Source organism: Xiphophorus hellerii, chromosome 22 (assembly GCF_003331165.1).
Source record: "Xiphophorus hellerii strain 12219 chromosome 22, Xiphophorus_hellerii-4.1, whole genome shotgun sequence".
NCBI lineage: Eukaryota > Metazoa > Chordata > Actinopteri > Cyprinodontiformes > Poeciliidae > Xiphophorus > Xiphophorus hellerii.
Window position 1 is genome coordinate 12,358,066 of NC_045693.1, and position 15,878 is coordinate 12,373,943.

The window sequence follows — 15,878 nt, forward strand, 5'->3', positions numbered from 1 at the left end:
CATATCTCCTGTATATGTAAGTAATCCACATGTACAGGATTAATATATGTTGATATTTTTTATATTTTTGCACCGTACATGTGGGGCAGAGCGCACAGGAATTATTCCATCTTTTTGTTCCCATGTGAGAAATAAGACTTCTTTGGGTTTCTGTTACCATCCAGAGGCATGAGGAAATATCACAAATGGTTGTCTGTGAAAACAAAAGAAAATTTTAAACACAAAGAATTTTGTGTTCAAATATCTGTGCTTGTTTGTGCTTAAGCAAAAATCCTGGTTTTAAAGTCAAGATTTTATAATGTAACATTTGAAATATTTTGCCTCCTTTTAGTACTCAGATATTAAAAAAGGAAACAAGATGAGTTGTACCTTCCAAACTGTCTCCATAATGTATATTAAAATAATTTTTATAATGATGGTAATGCAGAAAACAAGCTGCATGAGCAATGTGTGTTTGTTTAGCTGCATTTGGCCACAAGAGGCAGCACAACAAGCTAAGCATGCATTCAATGCGTGGTCAATGCGTGTGTGTGTTTCAGATCAATCCTTCCCACCTTCATCTTCTCCAGGTAGCAGATTTAAATTGGACAGTGCATTGCAAGAAACTTCATAGTTCATACTGGTTCAGCCTTTCCACATCCACAGACTCCAGTGTATTTATAGGGATTTAATGGGCTGGAAAAAGTGCCTGTTGAGAGGAAGGAAAATGATACATGGATTACAGATTCTTTTTTTTTTTTTTTTAGTAAAATATGATAAGCCTTGTGTGCATTTACATTCAGACACCTTCTCTCTGATCCCCCTAAATAAAACGTAGGGCAATCAATTGACTTTAGAGGTTGCCAAGTTGTGAACTCTGTATAATTTTATCCCAGCATAAATGCAGCTGTTCTGTGAAGACTGCTGAAGTTTCTTTTGTTAGTGAACAAACAGCATCACAAAGATCAAGTAAGACAGCAGATCAACCAGTGATAAGTTTTGGAAAAATTAAAAGAAGCGAAACGCTGTCCCAAAACGTGGATAAATTCAAGAGATATGAATACTTTTGCGAGTCCCTGTAGGTTTAATGTTCAGAGTTCAGTTTGTCAGTTCATGTTAAATCCCTTCTGATTTGTTAAGCGTTTCAATTCCAAATCTCACATCTGTCGCATGAAGCTGGACTGAAAGTTTGGAAATGGTTCATATTATTGCATAACTGTTTAGTGTTTGAGTTTCACTCACCCCTGTGATGGCGTTACATCAAATAACTTCACACAGGCCTATAATTTTTGGCCTTCGCAGTGGGTCCTATGCATGGGCCCCTGAGAGCTGTTGAACAGGTGTCTCCAGAAAACCTCCCAGCATTTTACGGACTGTCGGATGTGTCTTTGGGGCCCACGGTCACTTTCATGATCAGTGCTACTAGGTCCAGCATCTGAGGAAACAAGCATTGGGATCTCATTACTGCCTCAGTACATACACACCGAGTCAAATAAAGTTTAGGGCCTGATCTATGGTGTCACTTTCTCTGATTTGCACTTTTTTCCTATATGTCAAAATGCTCAGGAGAACACGATTAGAAAATCTGAGTGCATTATCTCATTTTATGGCATTCCAACATGTAGTCATCCAGCAATACTTGATCAAATGCAGCAGCCTTTTCGCAATTAGATCTCGGCGTTTTTATGATGTATTAAGAAGACATGCAGCTGGTTGTATCATTTAACCAAATAAAATCTTTAACTTTTCACTCAAATGTGTTTTGAGTTCATTGTTCTGCTTCCACATTTCCACTTTTTTTTCAGTTTCGTAACTGTTGTGAGGCAGCACAACTTACCAAATCAGATATGTTCACATCATTACGATAATGAGGAGCATAAAAAATATCTTTCTCATGAGGGACCAACGGCATCTGAGTGGATGTCGAAAAACATCTGCTAATGGAACCATTACCTTAAAGAGTAGTGGAGAGGGCTGAAGGCATATTAATTTGTCAGAGCCTGTCACAGTCAAATGACGCAGAATGGCTTATAAATCACACTCAGGCTGCAATTTCAGTTAATCCTTGGCACATCTTTTGAATAGTGTCTTCGTCCAGATCAGCCTTGTGTTGCCAGGCCAAAAGCGTAGCTCGTCCTGGCTTTAAAATGTTTGCTTTGGCCAGTTGTGTCACCCTCATGACTGAAAAAATGTTAGCTGCAGCCAGGGATTTGTTTTAAAGACTAAATAATGCTTCCCACTAAAGTAATAAGAAATACGCAAATAAGCTACTCCAATGTTGTTCTGTTGCTATAGAAGTAACTGCACAGATTTATTAAACCGAAGTGGATATTTTACTATTCTGGTTTACAGTCCAGCTTTATTGCATTTCTCCTTGGTTTTGATTAAAAAAAAAAAAAGGAAACTTTAAAATTGATGTCCATGCATGCTTTATTTGATTTAACACTGGTGAATAACTAAGAAGAGGGAGGTAAGGATTCATTCAATTCTGCTCTTAAAGTTATGACTTGACTCTTATATGTTATCTAGTAGCCTGCTGTGCCGAGAGGGGGCCCAGAAAGGGCAGATTTAACTGTGAAACATTACTCATTCGATGGAAAATGACTGTTCCTGGAAAAGGGAAACATCTTGTAGAGATGTGTCTCCACTTCACATCTTTAGGTTCTGTTACCCGGGATCAAATGACTTTTTCTCACTGAAAAAGGTAAGGAAAACTCAGGCTGTCCCTCGCTTTCTTGGCCTCAGTAAAAAGACATGTTTTCACTTAAGTGTTTTTTTTTTTTGTGGAACATGGTGAACAGTTTGTGCTTTTGCCACCTTCAATCTAAATGATTGAATATGCCGATTTTGAAGTAATTTCCAAACTTACAGAACGCAGAAATGTAAAGTGGAAAGCTCATCTTTTTGTGAGGGTATAAAATTCATACAAGGATCTTTACAGTCTTCTGTAAACGTAAATGCACAGCCATACATACTTTGCAGCAAACCTGCTTTCAAAAACTCTTGACTCAAAAACTTAACATAATCCAAGCAAAAAAAAAAAGTTAAATAACACCAAATATTAGGTCTTTGACATTGGAAAATATCCTACAGTGGTTTAGATTAAAAACAAGCTCTGTATGTTTGTGAGTTATTAAGAGTAGCTTCGAGCCTTCTCTCACAGTACAGGTGGAAGACATTGCTAGTTCCTGTCTGGTTGTTCAAAGACATGCTCATCTGTAACTTTAAGAGGTGTGCTACTATCAAAATCTAAGCATCGACTTTCTAAAGGTGTGCTGTAAGGCTTAAAACATTACAATTGAAACATTACATTTTGCCATAGTTACACATCAAGTTGTTGATTAATGTTTCATTGATTATGTTTCAGAAATGGTTTAGAAACAACCTTGAGCTTGGGTTGCTAAATCTGTCCACGTCAATCCATTCCACCTTCTTTGGGATGTGTTGAACAAACAAGTCTGGTCCATAAAGGCCCACATCCCATCTTTCAAGACTCCTGCTAACATCTTGGTGCCAGATATCACAACACACATCTTCAGGGCCAGAGAGAAGGCAATGCCTTAATGGTTAGGGATTTGTTTGGCTGCAAGTAATTACCACCACAAGGCAGGTGGTCGTAATATTTTTTCTGACTGACATATCCTCAATAAATCTTCTTGCAACAGCACTCCACATGATGATGTCTGCAATAAATGGCTACAACATTTTGTTAAAAATTTTGTTCCAGCTCAGTGGGAGGTATTTTTTTGAAACAAAAATGTATTTGTCTGCATGCAATTTTTCTTTTTTTTTTTTTAACTTGGAAGAAAAGGATTTGGCTATTTTACTGTATGTTTAAAAACTACAGTATTTCCTCCAGAATCCTCAACTGACTCATTTCTGGAATTACTTTGCACTTTGGCTCCAGGAAATAGAACGTCCCTTCCATTTCCCAAGGTGTTCACACTTGCGTGCTGTTGTTTGTACCAGTGACTGCGGTCCCACCAGACGGTTTAGAAATGCATCCGAGGGATAAACTGAACCTGTAGTCTCACAGCTCTTTTTAAATATTTTGTTGAGGTCTTTGATATTTGTTTTGATTCTCCCTTGATGTGAGACAAACAGACATGGATTTTTTTAGAATCCACTTCATTAAGACACAAATCATGTCAGAGTGGAAACTTCTCAAATTGTGACCTCATTTTCTTGGATTTTCCAGAAATATTTAAATGTGATATGTAAACGTAAGCCCCATCACAAGCACTATAGTTTAGAAATAGAGGTTTGTCCATAAACAACTGAAATAAAAAGTCCGTTATGAGTAATTGTAATAAAGGGTGTTTACTGTGTCATAGAAGTCAGCCTTTAATGTTGTCTTTGGCCACATCATGAAGTAAAAGGAATTTCAGATAACTGAGGCAGTTTTTAATTATGTTCCTCACTTGACACTGTGTGAAACTGCTGCACTCGATCACGCCAGTAACAAAACGTTTTGCACTGCTTAAACGTTATTCCTTTGAGCCCCTTCATGCTTTGGGTTTGCTGTTTGAACACGGAGAGTTTCCTGAACCACTTCACGGTACGTTCGGACCACTGCAGTCATTAGTTGGCAATGTGGGATCTTTAAAAAGAGAGTTTAGAAATACTTCCCAGTGAGCCTCCTCTCAAAATGAAATACAAGACCCATTACAATCCACTCGGGCGGGTTCGCGTTACAAAGAAAACCTACAAAATATTGTTTGATTTGGAGTGAAGATAACATCCAAATGAGTCATATCTTTTGCAGACAAAATTTGCGTGCGTTGGTGGAAATGGGTTTAATGCATCTTTATTTCCCCCTAGTGTCTGAAAGTGGAAAATACATAGGATGATTTTAATTTTAGTTATTAAGATGCATCGCATTGCCTTTCTTTTTTGTGAATGATGAGTATCTAATTTACTTTTCATTTCATAAACTTTTCTTTCTTTTTTTTTTTTTTTTAGCAAAATCTTCAGTTTGTAAACTTTACGTAAAATTTTGCCAAGTTATTTTCATAACTATTCGAAGCTATTTGAATACTTCAGCAGGCGTTTACCGATCATAATTTCCTTAACAATTTCGTTTAATAATAATCAAAACTCAAGAAAAGAAAAGAAAAAAAAAACGAAACAGCGCATATCCTGCACTTCGACTCGTGCCTTTCCTGTGACCAAATAGAGCCAAAGCAAAGAAGAAGAACATTTACAGAAGTCTCACTCTGTTATATATATTTTTCCGGACAAATAAACATACATCAGCAACGGAAAACATTGCGAACTTTGCATAAAAACATGGAACTATAATGTTAATCAAATGCTATACACTAAAAATTACCTAACAATGTAATAATTAACATCAGTTGGTGGGTCAAATGTAAAAACAGGGGTTATTTTTGTTTTCTTTACAATAGTTGTTATTATGGCGACTTCGGATTTCCGGGGTAAATACGCTTCAGTAACAGAAATAGACAATCTTTGTTTGATCCAAGCGATCTGGAAAGTAACGACGTCCGCGCACGCGGACACGGACGTCGTTATATTTTCAATTCAGGCGTGGCTTTTCAATGGGTGTGGCGGCACATGTTGGGAAGTGTTAACAGTCACCAGTCAGTGGGGTGATGAACCCACATCACGGTGAAGTAATCATGACATAAGTCTGAAGAGGAAAAGCTGAAAAATCCCGGTGGCATAAATCTTCAATGATTCTTTTGTATTGTTTTTGGGAGTGGAAGGTCTCCGAGGCAGGATTACTGGAGGATAGAAGGGCATTTGTTTGTTTCACCTGAAGGTGAGATTCATTCAGGACAATTTATAAATAAGTTGGTTTTTCTTTCTTCCCAGACTGAGATATTGAATATTGAAATGCTCGTATAAACACAGGTTGTTTTGTAAACCATATCCGAAACAGATGTTAAACTTGGGTCTCTGTCCAGGCAACAATAACAGCAAGTGTTTAAACAATTTTCCCTTAAGGAAATTACAAAGCCACACAAAAGTTGTTAGTTGCGTTCACGGTTACAATTTCTCATTCCATTCCAAGTCATGTGTTCTCTTCCGAGCAAATGTTTGATCTGTAATTGGCTGTCAGGTCACGGCTCCGTTCAAATGCTTCATTCATTAAACAAAGTTGAAAGAAACTTTTTATGAAATAAAACGGCAGACAGCGCTTTGCAATAGTGTTCATACTTATTGAACTTTTTTGCGTTTTGTCACATTGCGCCTACACACTTCAGTGAATCTTATTGTTGTGATAGACCAACACACAGTAGTGTACTGCTAAAGTGGAGGAGAAATGATGCATGACGTTTCACAATATTTCTTTAATGCAACTTTGAGAAGTGTGTCGTCATTAAATGAGTCAGTGCGTTATAAAACCATCTTTCCCCGCAGTTGCAATTGCAAGGTGACAAATAGCTCAAGCTCTGTCAAATTAGTTGTAGAAGTCCAATTGGATTTAGGTCCAGAGTTTGACTGGGCGATTTTAACCGACAAAATATGCTTTGATCTAAATTATTCTATGGTTGCTGTTGCTGTATGTTGTGGGTCATTATGCTGCTGGAAGCTGAAGTTCCTCACCAGCCTCAAGTCTTTTGCAGCATCTAACAAGTTTTATTCCTGGATTGTCCTTTATTTCTTCCATCCGTCTTCCATCTGGTCAGATTTGTTTCTCCATAAAGAAGAACATCCTCACAACATAATGCTGCCACCACCATCTCTAAGGATGGTGATGACAATGGTCACTGTGGTGTGCAATGTTGGTTTTTCACCACACAGCATTCTGCGAGTATCCAAAATGTTAACTTTTGGTCTCATCTGACCTGAGCTCCTTATTCTGCATGTTTGCCATGTCCCCTGCAAACAGAACTTCTTATGGCTTTTGTTTAACAAAGGCTTTGTCTTATTGCTTCTTCTTCTAAAATGGTCAGACACACTGAATGCACAACTAAAGAAGATCTGATCATGATCAGATTCTCCCACTTGAGCTTCAAGAGCTTTGCAGCTTATCCACAGTTCCACAAATCTATTGGCTGCTGCTTTGATTTACATAGATGTAGCTTTGGATATTGCTTTGTTAATTTCTGGAAGCAGTTATTTTCACTGTATCATTTTATGAGGTAAAGAAAATAAATTGTAAGGAAATTAAAAAGAAAAAAGTATTTGCACCTCAGAAGATGAATTATCTTGAGTTTGTCACATAAAATTGAAATGAAATACATTGAAATCTGTGGTTCTGATACTTTTGCAATGCATTGTGTGCAGTGATGGCCTAGAGACCCAGCTGATAGTCTTGTATGATTTAAAAAAAAAAAAAAGGAAATATGTTGCTACATAATTATTTTTGTTTTAAACTTTTTCTCTTTAGCAGAAGGATGGGGCTGCTGCAGTTTTTAAAATCCCAATTTTTGTGCCACCTGATCATGTGCTATGTGTTCCTGGTGAGCGGACTTATTGTCAATCTGATACAGATCTGCACCTTACCTCTGTGGCTGGTCAGTAAGCAGCTGGCCCGCAAGATAAATATCAGACTGGCCTACTGCATCGCAAGTCGTAAGTACTGACCTCCCTGCAACAAAGATGATACTGTAATGTGTTTTCTGTTGTTTCTTTGTTTGCTTTGCTTCTGGAGGAAGAAGCTGATGTTGCAACAAGTGAGGTAAAAAATGCAATGCTGCACGAACGTTATTGTAAAAGTTTAAGGTAGCTTTAAGAAGCAAGTACACTGACAAGACAATGTTGGAATTAAATCATTAAAGTTATAACAATATACATAAGTCCTGTCCAGGAAGATTTGCATCAATATTTCTGTGCAGAATCTTATTGTGAAAAGATATTTAAATGAAATTCAAGATGCACAAGATGAATGAAAGTAGCCAACAGTTAACTAAATCAGCTTCCTCATCAAAATGTTTCTGTAGAATGCATAATTAAACATTACATTTAATTCAAATGATTAATATTTAACCCCCTCCATCATATTTCTTGTTAAATTGTACACCTATTTTTGCCTGTTTGTGTGACTGTGTCTCTATAATCTTTAGAGATGGTAGCTGCCCTAGAGTGGTGGTCTGGGACAGAATGCACGCTTTACACCGATCCAAAGCGCTACCCACTCTATGGAAAAGAGAATGCTATTGTGGTCCTAAACCACACTTTTGAGATAGACTTTCTTTGTGGCTGGACCTTCTGTGAGAGATTTGGAGTTCTTGGGGTAAAGCGAAATTCTGCTGAGAACCAAAAAGTTTGTTTAAAGTTCTGTGTTCAACCTTAAACAAAAATATTATGCTGTAAACTTCCAGAGTTCAAAGGTTTTGGCCAAAAGGGAGCTGGCCTATGTTCCAGTGATTGGCTGGATGTGGTATTTCCTCGAGATAGTTTTCTGCAAAAGGAAGTGGGAGGAGGACCGGACAACTGTGGCTCAGAGCCTTCAGAAACTGCGGGATTACCCTGAAAACTACTGGGTGGGTTTCAGCCTGGGGGGATTTTTTTTCCCAGATCAAGATGACACATTAATATCTTTCAATCAGGAAATGTTTGGGAAATGCCTGAAAACATTTTTTTTTCTCCCACAAGTTCCTGCTTTTCTGTGAAGGAACACGCTTTACCCCAAAAAAACACCAGTTCAGCATGCAAATAGCTGAAAGCAAAGGTTTACCTAAACTCAAGTACCATCTTCTTCCCAGAACCAAAGGATTTTATGTAACTGTCCAAAACCTCAGGGGGACTGGTGAGTATCTGGCAGCAGTTTTCTTTTTCTTTCTTTTTTTTTTTGCATGGCGTCGTCAGAAATGGCCATACTGCAAGCCTTGTTTGAATGTGGGAAAAGCCAGATAAATGTGCAAATGAGTCACCTCGTCTAGTGAACTGCTGCTTTGTGCTTCCCTGGTGCAGCTGCAGCTATTTACGATTCAACACTAAACTTCAGGAACAATGAAGTACCAACTCTTCTTGGGATTATTAATGGAAAGAAATATCATGCAGATTTATATGTCAGGTAGGTCAAAATGATGTATGCCTGTGCAGGGCAAGATTATAGCTTTATGATTCCTGTTTGGGTGATTGGTGGCCTGTCTCCTTCCTGTCTAATGTAGGAGAATTCCTCTAGAGTCCGTTCCAGAAGATGAGGCGGAGTGTGCCGCCTGGCTACACAAACTTTACCAAGAAAAGGTGAGTGCTAGGGATTTAAAAAGAAGACATAAGTAGGTTAAAATACATGTAGCTTTAGTTGGAAAGTAATATTCATATTACATATTATATGCCTATAAACCAATGAATCAGATATGTTTACAGTATTATCTAAGAAGGTTAAAGGTCAGTCAGCCTGTCCTGGTTAGTGCTTTTATGCTGTTGTTGTCATTATTGTTTTTGATCCTAAACAAAGGCTTGACTCAAATGTCATCCAATCAGAATATTATTGATCAAATTATCATCAAAGTAGCAATTTCTTTTCTTTATTCAATTGGAATATTTTACTTCAATTAAGACATAAATGCACCTAAGTTTTCCAGAATGCTAGTTTTTTGGGAAATCCCTACACATCTTGGTACATCTTGCACATCTTGTAAATGAGCGTCCATCACATAAGATTCCAGTAAACAATAATAAGATATTAAGTATTGATATCAATATTTAAACAGAAGGGGACCAGGTTATGACATTTCAGTTCATATAACAAACTACGAGGCATCCGTGATTCTGCTGTATTGCCCGATGTGAGGCTCTAAAAGAAAAGAAGTGATGTTTTCCTCTAGTTCTGTTCACAGTTGATTCAAAGTCAGACAAAAGGAAAGGCAATTCAATACAGAATCTTATAGATTATACACAAAAAAATCACAGGTTATGCATTTGAATTTAAGAAGGTAGACTTCTTTATTTAAAAATACAGTAGAAGTGCTTGTTTGTGTAATGATTCCACATGCAATAAAGTCATACTGCCTGTACTAGACCAACTCATTAAACAATAACTAATAAAAAAGACAATCGTTGCGGAAAAAGAGTTGATGTATCTAAAACAGTAGTAGTTATAAAAAATAATAAAAAAAGCTTTTTCCTCCTGGGATTTTTTTCCTGTCCATCTGGAAAGCTTTTTTGAAAGGGTGGTCAATATGAGTCATTGAGGTTCAGTCGAAATCTCTCAAACTTTTTCGTAGGAAGGCCATAAAAGCAAAGACCTTTTTTTGACCCCCACAGGAGCATGTTGCAGACTAAGAACAAACAATTTCATATCAAGTTTTTCACCACAAAAATGTAGAATGGGTTCACATAAAAACTTTGATTCGGGAAACAAATGCTTAATTGTAAGAAAGCAGATGATAACAAAAACTTCTGCTGCAACATGATGGTCTGTAACGTAACTCAAAATCTACAGTTTGGCTGTCTCTCATTGGCATTCAGGCCTCTGACCAAAACAGCTTTGAAAGTCTTTTAATAAACCATTTTAAATCTGTATGCGCAGCAAAAACAAACTGGCAAAATAAACAGAAAAGTGACCTCTATGTATGCTAGACGTTGTAATAATGGAGGTGTCCTCTTGTACTGTCCATGCAAGGTATGTTCATTTACTGTATTTAGAAATGTAAACTACAGTAAATCTTGCTTTGAAGACTGTAAGGTCGTGCAGTGAATTCAGTCATCTTTTTCTCACTCGGGTCGTCACACAGAAATATTGATCAAGGATGCTTATGATTACACCATTTCTGGAGAACAAATGTTCTATGTTTTTTACATCTATGGAGACTCTGTAGGTTGACAATAGAAGTCCTGACTCTGCTATAAACACTGGTAGTCTCTACCTTTCTTTACTTATCTCAGTGAGCTAAACATGGTGAAACTGATGTTGTTCAGTGTGTCGGGGGTGGACAGGGTTTGTGCTAAGACAAACCCATGAACATGCAACATGGCTGTAAAAACAAGCTATTCATTCTACTAAGAAGGCTCATGTCGAGCTGTGTTTCTGTGTGAACAGGATGACTTTCAGGAGCAGTACGCACAGACGGGGCATTTCCCTGGCCCCATCATGAGCCCTCCACGTCGGCCATGGTCCCTGATCAACTGGCTCTTCTGGTCCTGCGTGGTCCTTTACCCTCTAGGTCTCCTAATCGCCCAAATGCTCAGCTCTGGATCAGTGCTCACCATTGCCGCAGCTGTGGTTGTGTGCTCTGCAGGTTGGTTTCAGACCTTTCCAGACGTAATCTCAATAGATTAGGTTATCGACAAACATTTGGTTTAGTCATTCAGTAAAAAAAAAACATTCTCTCAAGACTTCCTGTTTCTTGTACAACTTTTTCTACAACACATTTTCCTTCCACTCAACTATCCATTGATATATTAAGATTCAACACCCTGCAAGGAGCCAGCTTCTTTAGCATTCAGTTTTTGCCTGTCTGGTGACCAATTGTAGCAGTCAGTTCTCCTCACAATTGCATAGTGTATAACATAGCCTTTCTGTACTTAAGGTGTTTTTGTTAAACTTAAGTAGTATTTTTTAATTTTCTAGGAAGCTTAATCTGCTTTTTCATTTAATGTCAGCCATACTTACTTAAATAACTTGGTATATATTTCACTCTGTGTATTTAATCCAAATAACATATTTTTTTCACATTTTTTAAAAATATATAGATTTTCTAATTTATTAAGTTGTACACGTTTTCAGAATTTAGTTGTAGTAAACAATCTCTCAAATTAACCAGCTCTTTTCTGTTCAAACATTTTGCTAGCAGCAGATTTGACATCCCCCAGTGTAAGTTCCCATTTTTTGTAAATATTGATGTCTCTGTATGCGGCGCATGTTCTTAATAACATTCAGGCATGTGTTTATTTCACAAAGTAAGATAGTCATCCATCTGATTAAGGAGTAAACCAAAAAATATTTCTGTAACACCATGAGCTCATGAGAAGGATGTTGCTTCACAACATTTTCACAATAAATGGAATGCTCTTCCCAGTGTTACTGAAATTAAAATAACAAACGTTCAGATGTCAACTCGTTATTAAACATTTGATGATGTGACTTGTTAAAACAAAAATGTCAGTGTTAACACAAGTGACAACTAATTTAATACTTTATAGGAACAAATTAAGCCATCTAAATCTCTTGTCAAGGGAGAGTTTTGGAAATAGTCATTAAAAATGCATTTTCTGTGGAAATAAAAATATTATTTACAAAATCTGTTGACACTGACCTGATGCAGTAGCATTATAAATAAGCTCTTTTTTTCTTACAGTGTCAATGGGAATGCGCTGGATGATTGGCCAGACTGAGATTGACAAAAGCTCAAACTATGGGATTAAGGCTGCTCCTCTAAACAACAATTAAGGATTTCTGCTGTCTTCCGGGCTGCTTTGTGGAGATTCACAGACTTGGAAGCTGCCAGACGCATAAACGCTAGGTGAACAGCAGCTTGACTGGTATAACAAGTATAGGCCTGTTTCATGGCCAGGCTTAAGGCTGTGCTAAAGAAGCTAAAATGGAAGTTGCAGAAATGGAAACATGGTGTGGGTTAATTTATGAGTGGAAATATTTTAACAGTACCAAGGAGATATCTTCACTGAAATTGCAATAAGTCAAATGTAGACTACCTCTTCGACTGAAGTGTACATCAAATGTCATTTGTACTTTGAGATAGTGATGCAATGTTACATGTTAAATGTTTTTTGTGGAGGTTTTGTTCAGCATCAGTGGGCCTTTTTCTCTTAATTTTTTTGTTCTTGCTCCAGTAAAATCAGCCAACAGCATCAATGCTCCCCGAAGGCTTTGAGTTGACACTTGAACCTAAACAATAAAGATGAGAATCAAACTCAACATGCAAATGCAGTAGATGCTCTTATAGCTTTTTCAGCTCGACCTTATTTTAAGACATATTGAATTTCAAAAATATTAATAAAGACTTCATTTTTGTTGAAACTACAATTTGTGCGTTTTATTAGAATTTTATGCAGTAGACCGCACACGAAAGGTGTACTTTGATTGGGACATTCTAAAACACGAATATGCTTTGATCTGTTATTTTTCTTGGTAAAAATGTAACTAAAATGCATGTACTGGCAGGTCCAATTTATTTCATTCTTGAACTGTTTTCGGGAGCCATAAAATCACTGTTGAGCTGCTCTTTTGACTTCCCTGATCAAAGCTAGTTTATTACCGGTCTGGCTGCATGTTTGGAGTTGCCATCCTGCCAGAAAGTGAACCACTGCCCGCTGTGTGATGTCTAACAGGTTTTCTCGTACAATTGACTTGATTCAGCTGTAAGTTTGGTTTTCATTAACTGCAGTGTTTATACTGAGAAAACATAAAACACAGACGTTTACTCATTGTGATTGTTGAATGCAGTTGTTGCATGCTAAAATAAGCCTCACATTAGCATTGGTTTGTTTATGGTTAAAACACTAGACAGTTTGCTTAGAGCTTACAAAAGCGTCCAGGATTGCACAAGAGTCGAGTTGAGTCAAATGCAGTCTGTGGTTTAGGGAGGGTAAGGTGTTTTTTTATTATTTCTTTTATTTTGTTGCCATTGTTGAACCTTACTCCCAAGTGCAAGGGCAGTGGCATGTCTGGAGATCGTTACAACTTGACAACAGTCATCATCACCAGAGTTTTTATTTCTGAAACACTGTTATTAAGTCCTGGTGGGAAGAGTTGATGACAAGCCTTAGAAAAACACTAAGCAAGAGCTGAAAGGTTGTTGTGGGAGTGAATCCTGGTATCACTTCTCTTAGTCAGGCGTTTGTTATAAGGAAGTGGCTGTCTTACAGGTTTTTGCAACATGAAAGCCCTCCAGCAACTCGTGAGCTCTCAGTTCAAGTGCCTCCTACTTCAGTAGTGGAAAAGTCTTTTCCTGTAACTCAGGTGATGCTTGTGGGTGAGAGGTGCGGATATCTGTATTACTGACTGTTAATATTTAACTACAGGTCCCAAAACACTCATTTGTCCTCTTGAAGCTGGAGTTGGTCAAATTGCCCTAAATTCCGCTGGACTTGCTATAGAGCGGTGGTTCGGATCTTTAATTTCAGGTAATATTTGAAACAGCTGTTGAATCAGTATATTCAACAGCTGAGTTACTATAAAAGAGTCAGACAGACTTGAAAATATCAGATTGTGATGATGGTGTTATTGCTTTTCATCAAAGTGGCCTAAAAATCTAAGAAAAATTGGAAGTGAGGTCAAATTACAGAGAAGGGTTCCGAATATTCACTACAGCCCAATCGACACAGAACCATTTCTTGTTGACTTTGCTGCAGAATTGCATTGCTACCAATGCAGAGTTTATTCAACCTTCGATCAGAAAGTGCAAAGGTCTTTTTCTTCTTCTGATGAGTCATTCTTTCAATTCTTAGGAGCGTCTGAGAAAATCATTTGCCTGAAGTGGAAAAAGTAGGTTTGACCTCAAAACCTGTTGTGCCAAATGTGAAGCATCCTGATAGAATCTATCCGATGGACACACAAAAAAAAAACTTCCTTAAAAAGCAACTTCTTCCAACAATTCAGGTGCAATAAGATGATCTGGGACTGTTTTATGAGGGAAAAGTGATAATAAAGCCGTTCAAAGACCATAGAGCAGTAAAATTTTGGAACATTGCCTGGAATTGCTCAGATCCTAACGTCATTGAGACATGCGATTCATAATCAGTTTTTATACATATAAATATAAAAAACTGAGCTAAAATGTAAGGCAAGGTTCAAATAACTGATTCCATTTTTACTATTTCATAGTAACCAAAAAATTAAGAAGCCACATTTACTTGAAATCTATTTGATCAGATCCAAGGCTCTGTCACTATCAGTTAAGATGTTAAAGTTCAGATAAAGACTGAACATGTATTGTTTTTTCTGGATGAGTTGCTAAGAGATAGTCTTTATGCTCGAAATAGAGTATAGCGGCACAGCTTAGAGTTATAAAGCTGCATAAACTGAATAAACGACAAGGCATTTGAAGCGATTGTGTTCAGCTGTTTGGTCATAATACACAGAGCTAAACTGAAATATATCAGTACTAACACCTCACGCACCGACATCAGGAAGAGGTGTGGGGGATGATTTTGGCTTGTTTTGGAGTCATTGCACCATGGTAGCTAGCAGTTGTCAAAACAATCACAAGGGAGGGTTTTTTTTTCTACACTAAAATTTTCCATTGTCACATGAAAGGCCATCTGTCCATCAGGTGAAGCCTTTTAGAAAGTAAGGGCAGACAGAAAACAGTGACCGCAAGCACAAGATTACAATTACATGACTGGAAAAGAAAAAGAACTGAGGTGTAATGCCTGGATGTCTCCAAAAGGAGACAGGGGCAATAGACATCGCTTTTATACTAGATCAATTCATCCCACAATGATTCTGCTAATGCCTTGTCTCATGGTAGAAATATTATATTTAAGGTGGTGTGCAGTGTTAGTTTTCAGTCACACATCTTGCACGTAGAGTAGAAAGTGCAATTTTGGTCTCATCTGACAAAAAAATGTTTTTTCCATGTGATGCAGTTTGTGGCAAACTGTGAATAGTACGTACTTCTAATGGATTATCTTGTTCCTAGTCTTCTATTAATTCCAGATTTATAATCAATCATTGTGCTGTCTACAGAATCTGAAATGTGTTACCACGAGCCTCCTTTCTGATTAATCCTGTTCTTGCCAAAGCCTGTAGGATCAGGTGTTTGTCACTGCAGGTTTGCAGTTGTGCCAAGCTCTTCTCATTTTCACATGTAGATTGAACAGTGCTTTGCAAGGTTTTCAAAGCATTAGATATTACTTTACAACCCAACAATGACTTAAACATTTTCACAATGTTGGTCCCTATCCTGCAGGAGTGTTTTTTTGTTTGTTTGTTCACTAGTGTTTTCTATGAAGCCACTCAGGTCCTTACAGGACAAATGAATTTATAGTTTTGTAACTAGCTGATTTCCAAGGAAAGT

At 37.5% G+C, this 15,878-nt stretch overlaps 1 protein-coding gene across 3 annotated transcripts; it reads left to right on the forward strand.

Moving 5' to 3' along the window:
* The first annotated feature begins 5,556 nt into the window (after window positions 1-5,556).
* Window positions 5,557-12,883, forward strand: agpat4 (1-acylglycerol-3-phosphate O-acyltransferase 4 (lysophosphatidic acid acyltransferase, delta)). 3 transcript variants are annotated; one of them, XM_032553052.1, is made up of 9 exons: window positions 5,557-5,764; window positions 7,343-7,524; window positions 8,016-8,185; window positions 8,274-8,435; window positions 8,548-8,701; window positions 8,866-8,968; window positions 9,066-9,141; window positions 10,940-11,138; window positions 12,198-12,883. In XM_032553052.1, exons 2-9 carry the CDS (start codon window positions 7,347-7,349, stop codon window positions 12,287-12,289), a joined length of 1,134 nt encoding a protein of 377 aa, XP_032408943.1. In that variant the 5' UTR covers window positions 5,557-5,764; window positions 7,343-7,346; the 3' UTR covers window positions 12,290-12,883. The 3 variants fall into 3 exon arrangements, with proteins under 3 accessions (XP_032408943.1, XP_032408942.1, XP_032408944.1); XM_032553051.1 differs by having other exon boundaries at window positions 5,558-5,764; window positions 7,340-7,524; XM_032553053.1 differs by having other exon boundaries at window positions 5,559-5,764; window positions 7,443-7,524.
* The last annotated feature ends 2,995 nt before the right edge of the window (window positions 12,884-15,878 follow it).

Coding starts and splice junctions, on each gene's coding strand:
- agpat4 (XM_032553052.1), top strand. CDS start 7,347: ATGGGGCTGCTGCAGTTTTTAAAATCCCAATTTTTGTGCCACCTGATC. Junction 7,525..8,015: donor GGCCTACTGCATCGCAAGTC/GTAAGTACTGAC, acceptor TATAATCTTTAG/AGATGGTAGCTGCCCTAGAG. Junction 8,186..8,273: donor AGAGATTTGGAGTTCTTGGG/GTAAAGCGAAAT, acceptor GTAAACTTCCAG/AGTTCAAAGGTTTTGGCCAA.